This window comes from Narcine bancroftii, chromosome 4 (genome assembly GCF_036971445.1).
Source record: "Narcine bancroftii isolate sNarBan1 chromosome 4, sNarBan1.hap1, whole genome shotgun sequence".
NCBI classification, from domain to species: domain Eukaryota; kingdom Metazoa; phylum Chordata; class Chondrichthyes; order Torpediniformes; family Narcinidae; genus Narcine; species Narcine bancroftii.
Genome location: NC_091472.1, coordinates 290,945,650 through 290,961,441, shown reverse-complemented (window position 1 = coordinate 290,961,441; position 15,792 = coordinate 290,945,650). Strand labels below are relative to the sequence as shown.

Below are 15,792 nucleotides of genomic sequence, written 5' to 3'. Positions count from 1 at the left end.
TTGGAATAAGGTAAATGATGAAATTGGAATGAGAAGTGCTGTCCTGCCTAAAATGCCTTTGATACATTCCATTCTCAATGGATAATCAATTTTTAAACATTTGGTCTTGGAAAGAAATTAGATAGACAGAAGATTGTTAAGAAGAAAGTAATTAAAGTCATTTGAACAATTAAAAAAAATAAGTATGGGATACAAAATAACACCCTTTTTAATTATCATCACCCATTTATCATCACGAGACTTATTTAAGAGATAAATTGGGCCCTATTACTGAAATGTAGTAGATAAATAAGAAATGTATTTCAGCTATGTATACTTTATTGCACGAAGGGATCTTTTAAACAGGGGATGCATAGGTCCAGACATGCTGGGAGACATTTCTAAATACTAACATTGATGAACTAAATTGATCAGAACTGTGCAAAGATAGTATGACCAATACTATAAATGTTAGATATAGATTAGTTCAATATAATTTTTTTACATCAATTATATCTCACACCACAAAAGTCAAATAAATTGAAGTCAGATTTATCTGATCAGTGTTTTAGATCTGGTCAGGAGCCAGGCACTTTTTAACATTCGACTTGGTCTTGCCCCAAAGTGAAACCTTTTTGGTCAAACTTGGCAATTTGCTTGGAATCGGACACCCAGAGATGCACAGGTACGTTCCTTTGGAGAAGATCTCTTATAATCTGAGAAATAAATATGATATATTTTTGAAAATGTGGAGCCCGCATTTAAAAATTGGGGGAATTAATTTATAGATCTTTTCCTTAAGTTTCGATCCTCATTAACCTCCTTGGACGTATTAAAATATATAAATGACTAAAACCGTGTGGTATGGGAGGGGCCTTCCGGCAACCAGGTGATCTTGTTTTCCTACTTTTCTTTATTTATTTTCTATGCTTTTTCTTATTTCATTTCTTTACTTTTTCTTCTTTTCTTGGGGTTTATTTAAGGGAGAGGGAGTTGGGGTTTATATCATCATGTAATGGATTTGATACTAATATTTGATTATTATACTTTGCATCTGGCTATGTTTAAATGCATGGAAAACTTAAATAATTTTTTTTTAAATTAGTCGTCTTAGGTCAAATGTCTCCCCCAAAGCTTTTGGATCTCCAACATTAAATAATTAGGGAATCAGTATGTTTCCTCCACAGCCATCTCTCTTTCCAACTGTTCAATAAAAAGGCTCCAATGATTTGCTCAAAGAGCTGGGCAGCAGCAGAAGCAGGCAATCTTCTTGTGACTTCTCCGCATGTGCTCAATGCATGATGTTAGCAGGATTGTTGAATTCTAATTTATGCCATGCAGGTGACATATGCATGTGAATAATGTAAATAAGATGCACTCTCCTAAGGTGTGTAAAATATCACATAAACAACAATTATTTTGAAAACAGCAGAAAGTTTGGATTGTACTAGAAAAGTATACACAATCATCATGTTTAAAATTCCAGCCATACTGCCACGTAGCATTTAAAAAAAACATCCATGACAGAGGATAATTTTGCATCCTCGGTTTCCGATTACATCTAATGACTGATTGGTAAATTTAAAGAGCAGGATGGAGTAAATCTGAAATTCATAATGTTCAGAGGTCTGTTAGGATATACACAAGGGTTCTTACCTGGCAACCAGCTTTATTCTTGTTAGCTATGTTTTGTTTCTCTATCTTACAAGTTTTGACTGTGATCCAGTATACCTACTGAGATTAGTTGTAGAAGGTTCTCTTACATCTTTCTATCAAGTACAAAAAATTTCCAAACAAAAATTGCACATTTAATTACCTTGTTAACAAGAACAATCACTTTCCCTGTTTTTCCCAGGAACTTCATTTTGTCTAGATGATGCCTAGTGATGTAGACAGCCACTCTGGTCTTTCCACTTCCTGTGGGCAAGCAAATGATGATGTTTTTACCCTCCAAGGCAGGAGCCGCTACTTCCAGCTGATAGTCTCGGAGTTGGATTTCAGGAATTGGAGAAGGTCGGCCTTTCTCGTTATTTTCGTCATCTACATTTAGAAAGTGAAATAGAACATTTCAAGATGATAAAGAACAAGATTGTTATAGATCTGATGTACATTGTAACTATTTAATACCAATCACAGAAAATGTTCGAAACTTGACTTTTTCACATTCATAAAACATGAAAATAGCTACGCTTAAGATTTATTGTTTCTCCCTAATTGTCCTCCAGAAGATACTAGCCTCTTTAATCAGTTGCAGTACTTGTAGCAATGAATTCTTGGATAGCTTCCAGGATTTTGAACTAGCAGCAATGAAATGATTTATGATCAATAATTTATAATTTAGACTATATGACACCGAAGGGAATGGATGTGGAGGAGTACACGTGTCAGCTGCCTTTGCCATTCTAGGGGATAGAGGAGGATGGTTAGGAACTTCTGAGAAGAAAGCTTAGGAAGTTGGTAGATGGTGCACACAATCATGACTGGGTGCCATAGATGGAACAAATAAATCTATAGGATGGAGTCAAAGGTGCCAGGCATGATATACATATATTTTTTAAAAGATGTTGGAGTTGCACTCCACAGTTAACAAGTACCTTGAAATTAATGTGCAAATGTATTATGTCAGATCAGTGGTATATGATGAGATTTGGAATTGCTCACACAGAACTACAACACAGCAGATGACATGACATTGCTCAACAGCTAGCCCTGAACAACAACACCCCGGATGACAGGCCTCTTTATCTCGTTCCTCTGCATTTTTATAATGATATATTCTTTCCAAAGGCTCCTTTAAGTGATTCTTAATTTGAACTTTTACAGCCATCACAGCAATCATTAAATCCTCTCCCAGATCCCTCTGAGCGGGTGAGTTGAAGTATCTCTCTTTTGGGCATGTATCTTTTTTCTTGAGTAGGTTCACTACTAGCAAGTAGAAATTATGCCTGGTCCCCAGGAAAAAAAACCTCATGGTTGTATGTGTTATCAGGTATGTACTCTGACAGTAAATATGAACTTGAAAGTGACCCCTGAGCTGGCAGGTCTCTCTGAAGTTCTAATGAAATTAGAAAAAGAGCAAGGGTAATTTTCCAGAATATTATGGTGAAACAATTATTCATAAGGCTTAACTTACATTTATTCTCATTAAAAGGCTTGTGTTTTTCTGTACCAATATTGTGGAAAGAAAATATAAAAGAAGCAGGAAGTCTGAAGTTTCTACAAAAGCTGTTTTTGAATGGACTTAGATGTATATTTTTTTGCAAATACTTTCCAATGAACAACTTTAAAAATGGCAGTTTTTTTTTGACATAGAGGTGGTTAGACCTGGGGAAGTATAGCGAATTGGAGAGTTCTTTGTTATGTAGATCTTTACTGAGTTTCATTTGAGACTGAACAGGGAGAAAGTAAACAAGGGACAAAACTCCTGAACAAAAACATGATTTTCTTTGGCACACTTATAATTGGCTAGCTCTATTTTGACTCCAGGAACAGGACATTAGCTCACTTTTTAAAAAAAAGATGTGAATGCTGAAGAAAACTAGAAAAAGGAGGAAATTAATGAGGATAAAACCTTAATAAAAGCAGAAGGAGTTTTCCTGATACGTGGATCTCATCCGTTTTTGGCTTTTTCCTCATTCTCTCCTGGCAGTATGATTTAAAAACCAAAACTGCTAGTACATTTGGGAAGTTTGGCCTAGACCTTATTCTCCTACATTTCCAAACACTAAGTAATACTGGCATTTAGCCTAGTGCTGCAATCTCAACAGCCAGCTGTTAAAGGAACACGAGCACAACATAATTACCACTTTTCCAGTTGCAGGGGAATGTTGCTATTTAATTAATGGATATTACAGTGATTAATAAAGGAAATCACTCCCAGTGTCAGAGGGCTTAGGTAGGCTGGTGAGGAGTAGCGTTGCAGGGTTCATCCTCCTAATGTAAAAGAGCCGCAGAGACCATATAGAATTGGAGCTTAGTCTTCCAGGAAAGGGGATACCAGGGAGGTCTCTGCAATGCAGGTAAGTTCTGCCTTGTTCTTGTGAATTGAAGGTAAAGAAGGGGATTTCTCTCTGAGTACAGGGTTTGCCTGAAGAGCAGTTATCTGTCAGATGTGATGGAAAGTATCAGTTTGGATTAATCTTGAGGTAGTAAGAGTGACCATGAGCTTGAATGCCATGGCAAACCAACCGAGGCAATCATGTGAGTGCGTGTCTCCATGGGGCAAAGAATGCCATTCAAGTATTAGCCATTTAAATGGTGTTCACTCATGGGGAAAAAGGGATTAATAAACCGGGTTACCATGGTTTTTCAAAGTTCATATTTATTTTCAGAGAAGAACATAACATCACATAAAACCCTGAGATTCTTTTTGCTGCAGGTCAGACAAAGTTTCAACTTATCGGTAGTGCAAAAACTGTACTCAAGATACAAGAGAGAAATGTAGACAAACTGATTATGCCCTATCAAAAAATTAAATATTCAATAATAATCACAGTCCAACTCCGATTATCCAAAATGGTTGTGATAAACTTTTTTTTTGGTTAACTGGTCATTTTTTTTTAAAAAAAAACCAATCCAGTAGCAATAGCAAATCACATATTAATGTTTAAACATCAATAAACCACAAGGTTTTTTTTAAAAACACATTAAAATAATATTTAATTCTCACCAAAAAAAATGCTGGCCGCAACATTGCCGCCAATCACCGAGACCTCCCAACCGCTGCCGCCAATCCCCGACGTATCCCCCACCGCTGTCATTGATCTTTTCATCCCAGTTACTGGAGCTCACGATGCCCGAGTCCCGACTCTGAATCCATCTCCAGGCCTACCGCACACACCCTGGGGGGTCCAGTGTGCTTGTGCAGCACTAGGCTAAGGGGAGGGTTTGGAGTCGGCGTGTGCCAAGTGGGGGGGGGATGCTGCTGAGCCTGAGGTCCCACTCCTGCCCGGGAGGCCGCTCTCCTTGATGAGACCTGGAGAAGGGATTCTTCCCTGTGTTTGCATGCAATTTGAGAGGGGGAGTTGGAGAGAAAAGTCAAGAGGGGAGGGTAAAGAAGAAATGGAAAGAGAGAAGGGAGGGAGTTACCTGAAATGAGGACAATAGTCATTTTAATTTAATATCAAGTGAATTTTTTTTCATGCCTGTGAGGTCAGTTCGGCTCCGAATTTTTTTTTGGATAAATGAGGATTTCTGATTTGTTTTGGATATCTTCATTTATCTGCATTTTTTAAAAAAAATTGATAAATGAGGATTTTGGAGAATCGGATTTCAGATGATCAGAGTTGTACTGTAATTAGCAAATCTTTAAATGAGTTTCTAAGTTTGTTGCTTAAGAATCTGATGGTGAAGAGGGTAACAACTGTTACTGAACCCGGTGGTATGAGTCTTGTTGCAACTACACCTCTTTCCTAATAGCAGCAGTGAGAACAGAGCATGTCCTGGGGTAGCGTGGGGTGGGGGGGGGGGGGTGCAGATCCTTGATGATTGCTGCTGTTCTCTGACAGCATCATTCCATGTATATTTTCTCAATGGTGGGGAGAGTTTTACCTGTGATTTACTGCGCTGTGTCCACTGACTTTTGCAGAGGTTTCTGCTCAGAAGTATTGGTGCCCCCATACCAGGCTGTGATGCAGCAGGTCAGCACACTTTTCACTTCACGTCTGTAAAAGTTTGCCAAGGTTTTCAATATAATACCAAACCTCTGCAAACTCCTGAGGAGATAGAGGTATTCTTTGATGGTACTACGAGAAAGATTGAAAATTGAAACTAAAAGACAATTTTTGGGTGTATCACTATTGATGCCAACTTTGGGAAGTGTCCGCTGAATAAAAATTCCACCAGTAAACCAGGAAGAGAACCCTAACCCTGTTTCACAGGATGCAAAGTCAGGCTGGATGGGAACAATATTGGCCTACTTCAGGTTTTTAATGCAGACTATTATTATTTTAGAATTGGGCTAAGATCAATGCTTCCTACTAAATGAAAACAGACATCCAGTTAAAGAACAAGTTCACGTTCCAAAATGTGGAGTGTCCATTTCTCTCTATGGATGCAGCCTGATCTGTTGAATCCCTCCAACTTCTCATTGTTTGCTAAAGAACAGTTCTTTATGGTGGGGAAATCTTGGTGGGGAGTGAGTTGGTAGTGGGGGATAATGTCTCTATCTAATATCAGGGGTGTATTATACAAAGAGCAAAACAGAAATTGCTGTTAATATTCAGCAGGTTAGACTACAACAGTGGAGTGAGAAACAATTAAAGTTTCAGGTTAATGACCTTTTATTAAGAACTGGGAACTGTTAGGAAAAAATGGGAAGCTTAAAGGGAGTAAATGTGTAGGAAAAATAAAAGCAGGGTGGGGATCCTATAAAACCAAAATGAAGAGAAACTAGGAGAGAAAAGATCTCATGAGTATGGAGGGTGAAATTGCCAGAATTCGATGGAGACAGAGAATGGATTAAGGAATTATATTTTTCTGCCTTTGAACTGTTTAGGGAAACCTACTTGCAAGACTCTTTAGTAACTAAATTAAGTGCAAACTTCATAGAACAAAATGTTTTTTTTTAATTAAACTTTTATAAATTAAATGGTCTTAAATACAAGCAGAAATCATTATTTTTCTCAATGTATTCTCATCTTTTTCCTTTTTAACATTTCATGGTTGCATTCCCAGACACAAAGATGGACTAACTGCCAGGATTCTATAATGTGAGAAGTGGGAAAAGCTGACTCATGTTTACAATTTTCCTCTTCAACCTGATGTTCCGTACACCAGTTTCCACATGACAGATTTCTTTTTTTAAAAAAATATTTTATTTTTCACACAATAAACCATACTGACCAAAATACATACAGACATTTTTCTCTTGAATATATAGTGTCATTTTCTCCCCTTTTCCCCCCACTTCCCTCCCTCCCTCTCCCCCCTTCCCATTTATTCAAAGTTCAATCTATAAGATACATTAAATCCATTAAACAATGTCGTCACTTAATAAAATAAACAAGAAATTTTTATCTTTTACTTTTATATACTGAGTCAGTTCATTTTGTTGTCTTCTCCTTCTGTCATTTTAGGTGGTGGAGGTTCATGGTAGGATTTCTCTATTGTATTTCATGTATGGTTCCCATATTTGTTTGAATATTGTGATGTTATTTCTTAAATTATATGTTATTTTTTCTAATGGAATACATTTATTTATTTCTATGTACCATTGTTGTATTCTCAAGTTGTCTTCTAATTTCCAGGTTGACAAAATACATTTTTTTGCTACAGCTAGGGCTATCATAATAAATCTTTTTTGTGCTCCATCCAAATCGAGTCCAAATTCTTTATTTCTTATATTACTTAGAAGGAAGATCTCTGGGTTTTTTTGGTATATTGCTTTTTGTGATTTTATTTGATCTGGTTTAGATCTTCCCAAAATTTTTCCACTTTCTCACATGTCCAAATTGCATGAATTGTTGTTCCCGTTTCCTTTTTACAGCGAAAACATCTGTCTGATACTGTTGGGTTCCATTTATTTAACTTTTAGGGTGTGATGTGTAACCAATTATATTGTATCATGCGTAACCTCGTGTTTATTGTATTTCTCATAGTTCCGGAGCATAGCTTTTCTCATGTTTCATTCTTTATCTTTATGTTTAGATCTTGTTCCCATTTTTGTTTAGGTTTACAGTTTGTTTCCTCGTTCTCCTTTTCTTGCAGTTTGATGACAGATTTCAATGATAATCAGAACTGAGATTGATAACTGGGCAAATGATAAAAATTGCAGGCATAGAAATAAACAAAAACAAATTACTCTTTTAGCTTGTGGTAGACAAGAAACTAGTAAGAATGAAACAGTATATATATGAAATATATGAATGCAATCCGATGCCATTGCACATTAGGTTTGAGATCAGGAATCAGTTACCTTTACCGTGATATTTATTTTGTTGTAATAAAGAAACTGGAGTTCTTTTAAAACAGCTATTCTTTATTAGCTAAAGAACTCACACATGACCATGAGGAGGCATCCATCTTGAATCCAACCGAACACCAACAAACTAGTCTCCAACTCCCTCTAATGGTCAGGAGGATTACTAGCACTTTAAACATCTCAAGGAAAGAGAATGTAATGATAATCTAATAACTTGACACACTAATACAGTATTCATTTCAATTTAAAGTTCAACATATACAAAACTACATCAGCAGAACAAACTTTTTTAGAGTGCAGTTATTTTTCTTCTAGTGATTCAGTCTGTCAACTGCTTTGATGACATGTGGTGCTTGAGTTGGCTCTGCTGGTCCACTACTGTCTAGCACAGGTAGTGTTTCCTCTGTTGCTGTGCAGGCTGGATCTTCTGCATTTGTTTGTTCCTGCAGTATCTCTTACATTTTCAGCAGGCTCTTTCAATTCCTCGTCAGTATTTGACCATCCCCTGTTCTGACATTGGAGGATCTTGGAGTTACTTCCTCCAGACCAGTGGCCTTTTTGTCCCAAGTGTTGGAATCTCTGAGTCTCACTGTGTCATGTTGGTCCAGTGGCCCTAAGTTTCTTGCTGCCTTGTCAAAGTTTGCTTTTTGTCTCCATTGCAGATGCTTTTTGTTTCCATTCGACATCTGTTCTTGTTTGTAGGGTCTACAGAGTAGTGAAGTGTGGAGTGCAGTCTTATCAGGAGTGCAGTCTTATCAGGAGCTCAGTGGGTGACATGCCACCTTCAGGTAGTGAAGCTCTTTTTTCTCAATAGAGCTATATAAGGATCTGAGCCACTGGCTTGTGCTTTCTTGAGCAACTATTTAACTATGTGAACTCGTTTCTCTGCTTTATCCTTTGACTGTGGATGTAGAGGATGAAGTCGCATGTCGAAAATCATACACTTGTGCAAAGTTTTGGAATTCCTTACACTGTAGCACGGTCTCTTTTCACTGTAGACAATTTGAGAAATTCCATGTCTTGTAAAGATTGATTTCATATATTTGATCACACAAGCAGCAAGACATATTTGTAAGCAGTGCAATCTCTAGATAGGTCGATAGATAGTCAATAACCAGCAAGTAATTCTTTCCATCTACATGGAACAGATCAGTGCCAACTTTCTGCCATGGTTCTGCTGGTATGTCAGTTATTATCATGGGTTCTTTTGTCTGCTTTGCGTGATGTTTCAAACAAGTCTCACAGCTTGAAACCATCCTGTCAATAAACATCAGTCCTGGCCCTCCTCTTGCATTTTTTCATTCCAAGGTGCCCCTCATGCACCCTTTTCAGCATCTCTTGTCGCGGTGAATGAGGAATGACAATTCTGCTCTCACTGAGTAGAAGCCCATTGACAACACTCAGCTCAGCTCTGATGTTGTAGTTTGGCTGACATTCACCATTAGGCCATTTTTAATTCAGTTTCTTGATGACCTTCTGTAGAACTGTGTCCTTTTCTGTTTCAGCTGTGATTTGCTTGGATTTCATGTTGGATATTGGAAGAGATTCAGTGATCAGATTCACGTGGAGATTCACATTGATCTCTGTTGAACTCTCGCTGTGTGCTTCATCGTTGCCCTAGATAATGCATCAGCTAACACAATAGGTTTCCCTGGTGTGTACACCAATTCAAAGTCATAACATTGTAGTATCATCATCAGTTTTTGGATTCTCGGCGACATTTCACTGAGATTTTTCTTGATTATTGCTATTAATATTAATATGGACTCAAGAAATTCCACAGTTATGTGTATGGTCTGCCTCTGCCATGAATGTTGGTTGACCATACACATAACTATGGAATTTCTTAAGTCCATAGACCAGACCTACACACTCTTTCTTGAACTTTGCATATTGACATTCAGATGTTGTCATCATCCTTGATGTGCATGATACTGGCCTCCAATCTTCTCCCACAGCCTGAAGTAGTATGGCACCTATTCCATCTTTTGAAGCGTCCGTAGATATTCTCAACCTTCTGGATGCATCAAAGCACTGGTTCTGTAGTTAGAATGGTCTTCAGTCATCTCCATTCTTCCTCGTGGTTTGCTGTCCACTTGAATTCACATTTGTCCTGTAAAAAATTCCTTGGGAACATTGTTTTGGAAGACAGGTTTGGTGTGAACTTACCAATGAAATTGATCATTCCCAGCACTCTCAATATGCCTTTTTTTGTCAGTGGGTCTAGGTATCTCTAAAATTGCTTTCACTTTGCTCTTGTCCGGCTCCACACATGGCTCTGACAGTTTAATCTTCCAGAAAGGAATCTTTCTTCAAACCAAACTGACATCTTTCTCTGTTTAACTTTAATCCATACTTCTGGATACGTGGTAGCACTTTGATGAGCCTCTCGCTGTGTTGTTCTTGTGTGGATCCCCATAGGGTCATGTCATGAATGTACACGCGTACCCCATTTATGCCTTCAATAATGTGCTCCATTGTCTGTGGAACACTTCCAAAGCTGAGGAAATTCCAAAAGGCATCCTTAGACAGGAGTATTGGCCAAAAGGGGTATTAAGTATACAGTATTTTGTGCTATCATTATAGTTTTAATTGCCAGAAGCCTGGGATGCATCCATTTTAGTGAAAAACTTTGCACTGGCCATCTCACTTTTAATTTCATCCCTGGCTGGAATCTGATAAGATTCTCTCTTTTTATTGGCATTCATGGGGGGGGCGTGGCAAAATGGCGTAGAGTCTAGACGTGATCTTGACCTCTCTGGCTGGACTTTTAAGTACCCATTCAGCCAGTTTCTTGATGACCTTCTGTAGAACTGTGTCCTTTTCTGTTTCAGCTGTGATTTGCTTGGATTTCATGTTGGATATTGGAAGAGATTCAGTGATCAGATTCACGTGGAGATTCACATTGATCTCTGTTGAACTCTCGCTGTGTGCTTCATCGTTGCCCTAGATAATGCATCAGCTAACACAATAGGTTTCACTTGTTTTCAAGTTTAAACTTTTTAAATTTTAGTTTTAAAGTATTAAGGAACTGTTATGGCCATTAATGGTAAAAAGATTAAACCTCAAGTGCAGAAGTTACATTTTCGAAGTGTTGAAGATTTGGGGCCTAAACAACCTGTTACAGCTTCAGGTTTAACTTCCTTAGTGCCTAAACCACAAAGACTGCCTGTGGGAGCTGAAAAAAAAAATGTCCACTACTCACCAAGTGAAGGATGGCGCTGGAATTACCCGTTCTCTGGAGGAAGGTGCATGTTCCCAAGAAATGGATCCTGATTCTGGAAGCCTTTCGATTTTAACGGAGGGAGCACGCAGGAAGATGACTCCATTGTCTGAAATGCTTCAGGAAGCATTCCAACCTGAAGATATTGATCTCCTCCGTGATTTTGTGAAAAAAACAGCGAGCTGTGGGGGGAGACCAGCGTCGACACTGCTGAGGAAGTCGGGGTTCCATCGCTGGGAGTCCAAACCCGCAGTAAAACCGTTAAAATGCCTTTTGTTGAGTTGCAGCAGGAGCTGCATTTACCTGGTTCTGTCACTACATCAGAGAAAGCAGGGCTGAGCTTTTCTGAGCTACAATATAAGCAGTTAAATGCTGTCATCCAGTCTATAATGAATGAGCTGGCTCAAATGAATGTTCGTATAAGTTCAGAATTGAATACAGTTAAAGCACGTGTGGAAGCATCTTGTGAAGCTATTAAAAAATTTCATCTGCTTCTTTTGAATGTCTCTCCATCTTTTTGTTGTTTCCTATATCGTGTGTGTGTGTGTTGAATTTTCTTGTGTGCTGCAGAGCTAAATCACTGGTGTGGCATATCTTCACAGCTCCAGCTAAGTTAGTCTCTGCCTCTCTCAGCAACTTCTCTCTCACTTTTTTATCAATAATCCCAAACACAATTTGATCACAGGGGTCTGAAATTGCATGTTCTTGTTATTAATTTCAAGTCCGTTAAAAAAGTATCAAAGTTTTCTCCCTGTAGCTGTGTGCATAAATGAAACATGTACCTCTTGAATGTTTTATTTTTCTTTGGTTTACAGTGTTCATCAAACATTTTGATAACCTTGTTGAACTTCCCCTGGTCTTCTGCCTCAGCAAAAACAAATTTGTTGAAAAACTCTAGTGCTTGAGGTCCCACCATGGTTAAGTAGCAGTGCAATCTTCTGTGTGTCAGGTCTGCTATCAAGATGAATGGCTTGGAGGCACAGCATAAATCTTTGTTTGAACATCCTCCACTTGTGGTCAACATTTCCAGTCCAATTTACAGCGTCAGTAAATTTACACTCTCCATAGCTGTGCTGATTATGACTGACACACACTGCACAATCCTGGTGTTTCTCCTTGGTACCATGTGAATTTTTTTTATTGTAACAAAGAAACTTGGGTTCTTTTAAAATAACTATACTTTATTAGCTATAGACTCAAGATTGTGTGGAGGCATCCATCTTAATTCCAACCCAAGCTGCCACAAACTAGTCTCCAACTCCATCTAGTGGTCAGAAAGATAACTAGCACTTTATCTCTACAAGGACTGACCCAGGCGGGTGGTGGCAGCGGCACTGTCGGGGGGGGGTTTCAGCGGCAGCACTGACCTTGAAGTATGTGCAAACAAAACACATGACTCATATTGGTGTCATCCAGTACAGTCTGCACCTTGATGCCAGTGCTAATACTCCCATTTTTGAACATTTCTCAACTAAAACACTTCCTTACTTGAGTGAAGAGTGGAAAGGTCTTTGTGAACACAGATTGCGCAAGAAGTCAATTTGATACTTAAGAGTGCTATAGCATGGTTTGCAGGCCATTACATTCTACAAAGCAAAGCTAACATCATAAATGCCTGTGATGTTTGACTACCCGATGATCTGAACTCCTTTAATGCTCACTCTGAAAAGGAGAATTCAACGGTACCAAATAGAATCCCTGCAGAAGCTGGTGACCCTCTGATATCTATCTCTGAGACAAACGTCAGAAGGTGCTTCAGGAGAGAGAATCCTCACAAGGCATCAGACCTTGTTGATGTACTTGGCACGGTTACCTAAAATCTGTGCCAACCAAGGAGCTGGAGTGTTCACGGACATCTTCAATATCTCATTGCTGCATCTGAGGTTCACACCTGCTTCAAAAGGGCAACAATCATACCAGTATCCAAGAAGAGAAAAGGGAGCTGCCTCAGTCGCACTCACATCTACCATGATGAAATGCTTTGACAGGTTGGTCATGGCCAGAATTAACTCATACCCAAGTAAAGATCTGGTCCCAATGAATTTGCCTACTGCCACAATGGGTCCAAAGCAGATACAATCTCACTGGCTTTCCACTCAGCCCTGGATCACCTAGATAACAGCAACATGCACAACAGCTGCTTTTCATCACCTACAGTTCAGCTTTCAACTCCATAATCCCCTCAGCACTTGTCAGCAAGCTCCAAAACTTGGGCCTCTGGACCTCCCTCTGCAACTACAGCCTTGCTTCCTCATCAGAAGACCATTGTGAATTGGTAACAATGTCTCCTCCTCATTGACAATCAACACAGGCACATCTCAAGGACGTGTGCTTAGCCCATGGCTCTACTTTCTCTACAACCATGACTGTATGGCTAAGCACAACTCAAAGGCCATCTACAAATTTGCTGATGACACTATAGTCGATCGTAAAATCACAGATGGCAATGAGGAAGTATACAGGATTAAGATGGATCCGCTTGTTGAGAGGCATCACAACAATAACCTTGTACTTAACATTAGCAAAACTAAGGAATTTATTATGGACTTCAGGAAAGGTAAAACAGAACACAAACAAGTCCTCATCAAGGGATCAGCTATGAAAAGGGTAACAATTTCAAATTCCTAGATGTCAACATCTCTGAAGATTTACCCTGGGGCTTCATGTCAATGCAATCATGAAGAATGCTTGCCAATGACTATTCTTCATTAAGAGTTTGAGGAGATTTGGTACGTCAACAAAGCCCCTTGCAAACTTACACAGGTGAACTGTGGAGAGCATTCTGACCGGTTGCTACACTGGTACGGAGGTGGCACGGAACAGGAAGAGGCCTCAAAGAGTTGCGAATCATGGGCTATAGTCTACTCCATTGAGGACATCTACAAGAGGTAGTGACTCAAGAAAGCAGCCTCCATCATCCAAGACCCTCACCACCTAGGTCATACCCTCTTCTCACTGCTACCATGAGGAAGGAGATCCAGGAACCTGAAGACGAACACCCAATGGTACAAAAACTGCTTCTTCCCATTCACCATCAGATTTCTAAATGGACAATGAACTACCGATACATCCTGTTTACCTTTTCTTTTGCACTATTTATTTTTAAAAATGTAATTTTATAGCAATTTTTGAATGTGTAATGCTGCCAAAAAAGAACAAATTTTGTGATAATGTTCATGACGTTAAATTCTGATTCTGCTATGCGCGATAGAATATAGAAATGTTGGGGAGAGAATGGAGTTGTGAAATTGTGTGGTCTCTCATAAGGAATACTTAATGTACTTTTTCTCTGGGCTTTTATGTGCACTTGCAATAATATTATAGTTTTGTCGACTACTTATAAATGAACACAATGCTCTCATGGCAGTCACATGAAAATCAGATACAAGTGTGATGAGGCATTTTCACTCTTAAAACCAAATTCTATCATAATATAAGTTACCATTCACTTTCCTAACTCGGGTTTTTGTAATTCATTGTATCTGTGGAAATGGGGAGAACCAATAAAGCATTTTGCAACAGGGTTAAATTGAATTAAGGTACAGATTTATTTGGACTTTTACTACACCAAAATGGAATAATGCACCATCAAATTATTAGAATAATGTTCCAATTTTTAGCACGTGATCTTATAAATAAAATTATTTTCAATGAATTCTGAATTTTAAGATCATACCAAAAAATATAGCACAGGGCTTTTGACCCTTGAGTGTGTTGATAACAGCAGATTTCAGTGTTATCTTTATTATTTTGTTGACTAGAGTTCCTTACCAAATGATACTTGTTGATTGGCTTTATCACTAACCTTTGACTACATTAACAGTTTTAAATTAAAACAGGTACCTATATTTCAAGTGCAGTAAAACTCGATGACATACCTTGATCGTTTTCATGTACTGCTTTAAGTTTGAGATTGTTAGAAAAGACTACAATGGTGTACATATAGTCGCTTTTTAATTCAATTATGTATACTATTGTAGCCTTTCATCAAATATTTGGCTGCAACAAGTAAGAATTTTGATGCACATGTACAATGTATTTTAAAATAAACTCATTATGATATAATATGAAAAAAAAAAATCGCCCAAGTCACTTTGTTTTAGCTCAGTCTATCTGTGTAGATTTGTGGCAAACATATTTAATGAACCTAATTAGTGAAAATTAGCTCCACATCTTGGGGAATTCCTTTAAATATATATTGCCTGCTGATAATAATTTTCAGGAAGTCTTTAAGGAAGCAAGAAGTTTTAAATATTGGAATTATTTGATGGCAGAAATGCCTTAAAACAATGAATTAATTTTAATATAAAACTTAAAAGAATGCAATATTTCAACCAGGGTTCCTTAATGTTTTCATTCAGGTTTTCCTTAATAGAATTTTTCCATCACAAGATGCCAAAGTACATCGGCTCCTAGCAATCTAATCTTGGATCACTTTTGCTGTTCAAGGACAGCAGAATTGAGTGTCTGGAGAATGACACTAGCCTGGGGAATACATAATCTGATCTTAGCCTAGCTAATTCAGTAGCAAGGCGGTTGTGGTGAAATGTAGCTCAGAAGGTCTACTCTGGGTGATTTAAAGAGCACAGGGAGAATGAAAATAGTTCAGGATGGCCTGAGAAGCAGCTTGAAGGAAGAGATCACATTTTTTTGCTTTATTACACAAGAT

At 38.3% G+C, this 15,792-nt stretch overlaps 1 protein-coding gene across 2 annotated transcripts in view; it reads right to left on the bottom strand.

Annotated features, from left to right (window-relative positions):
- Positions 1–15,792, bottom strand: part of ifih1 (interferon induced with helicase C domain 1) — a 104,736-nt gene that overhangs the window by 31,306 nt on the left and 57,638 nt on the right. For both annotated transcript variants that reach the window (XM_069935355.1, XM_069935356.1), the window contains one exon: positions 1,796–2,019. In XM_069935355.1, the coding sequence (XP_069791456.1) occupies positions 1,796–2,019 (224 nt within the window). The remainder of the gene's footprint in view (positions 1–1,795; positions 2,020–15,792) is intronic.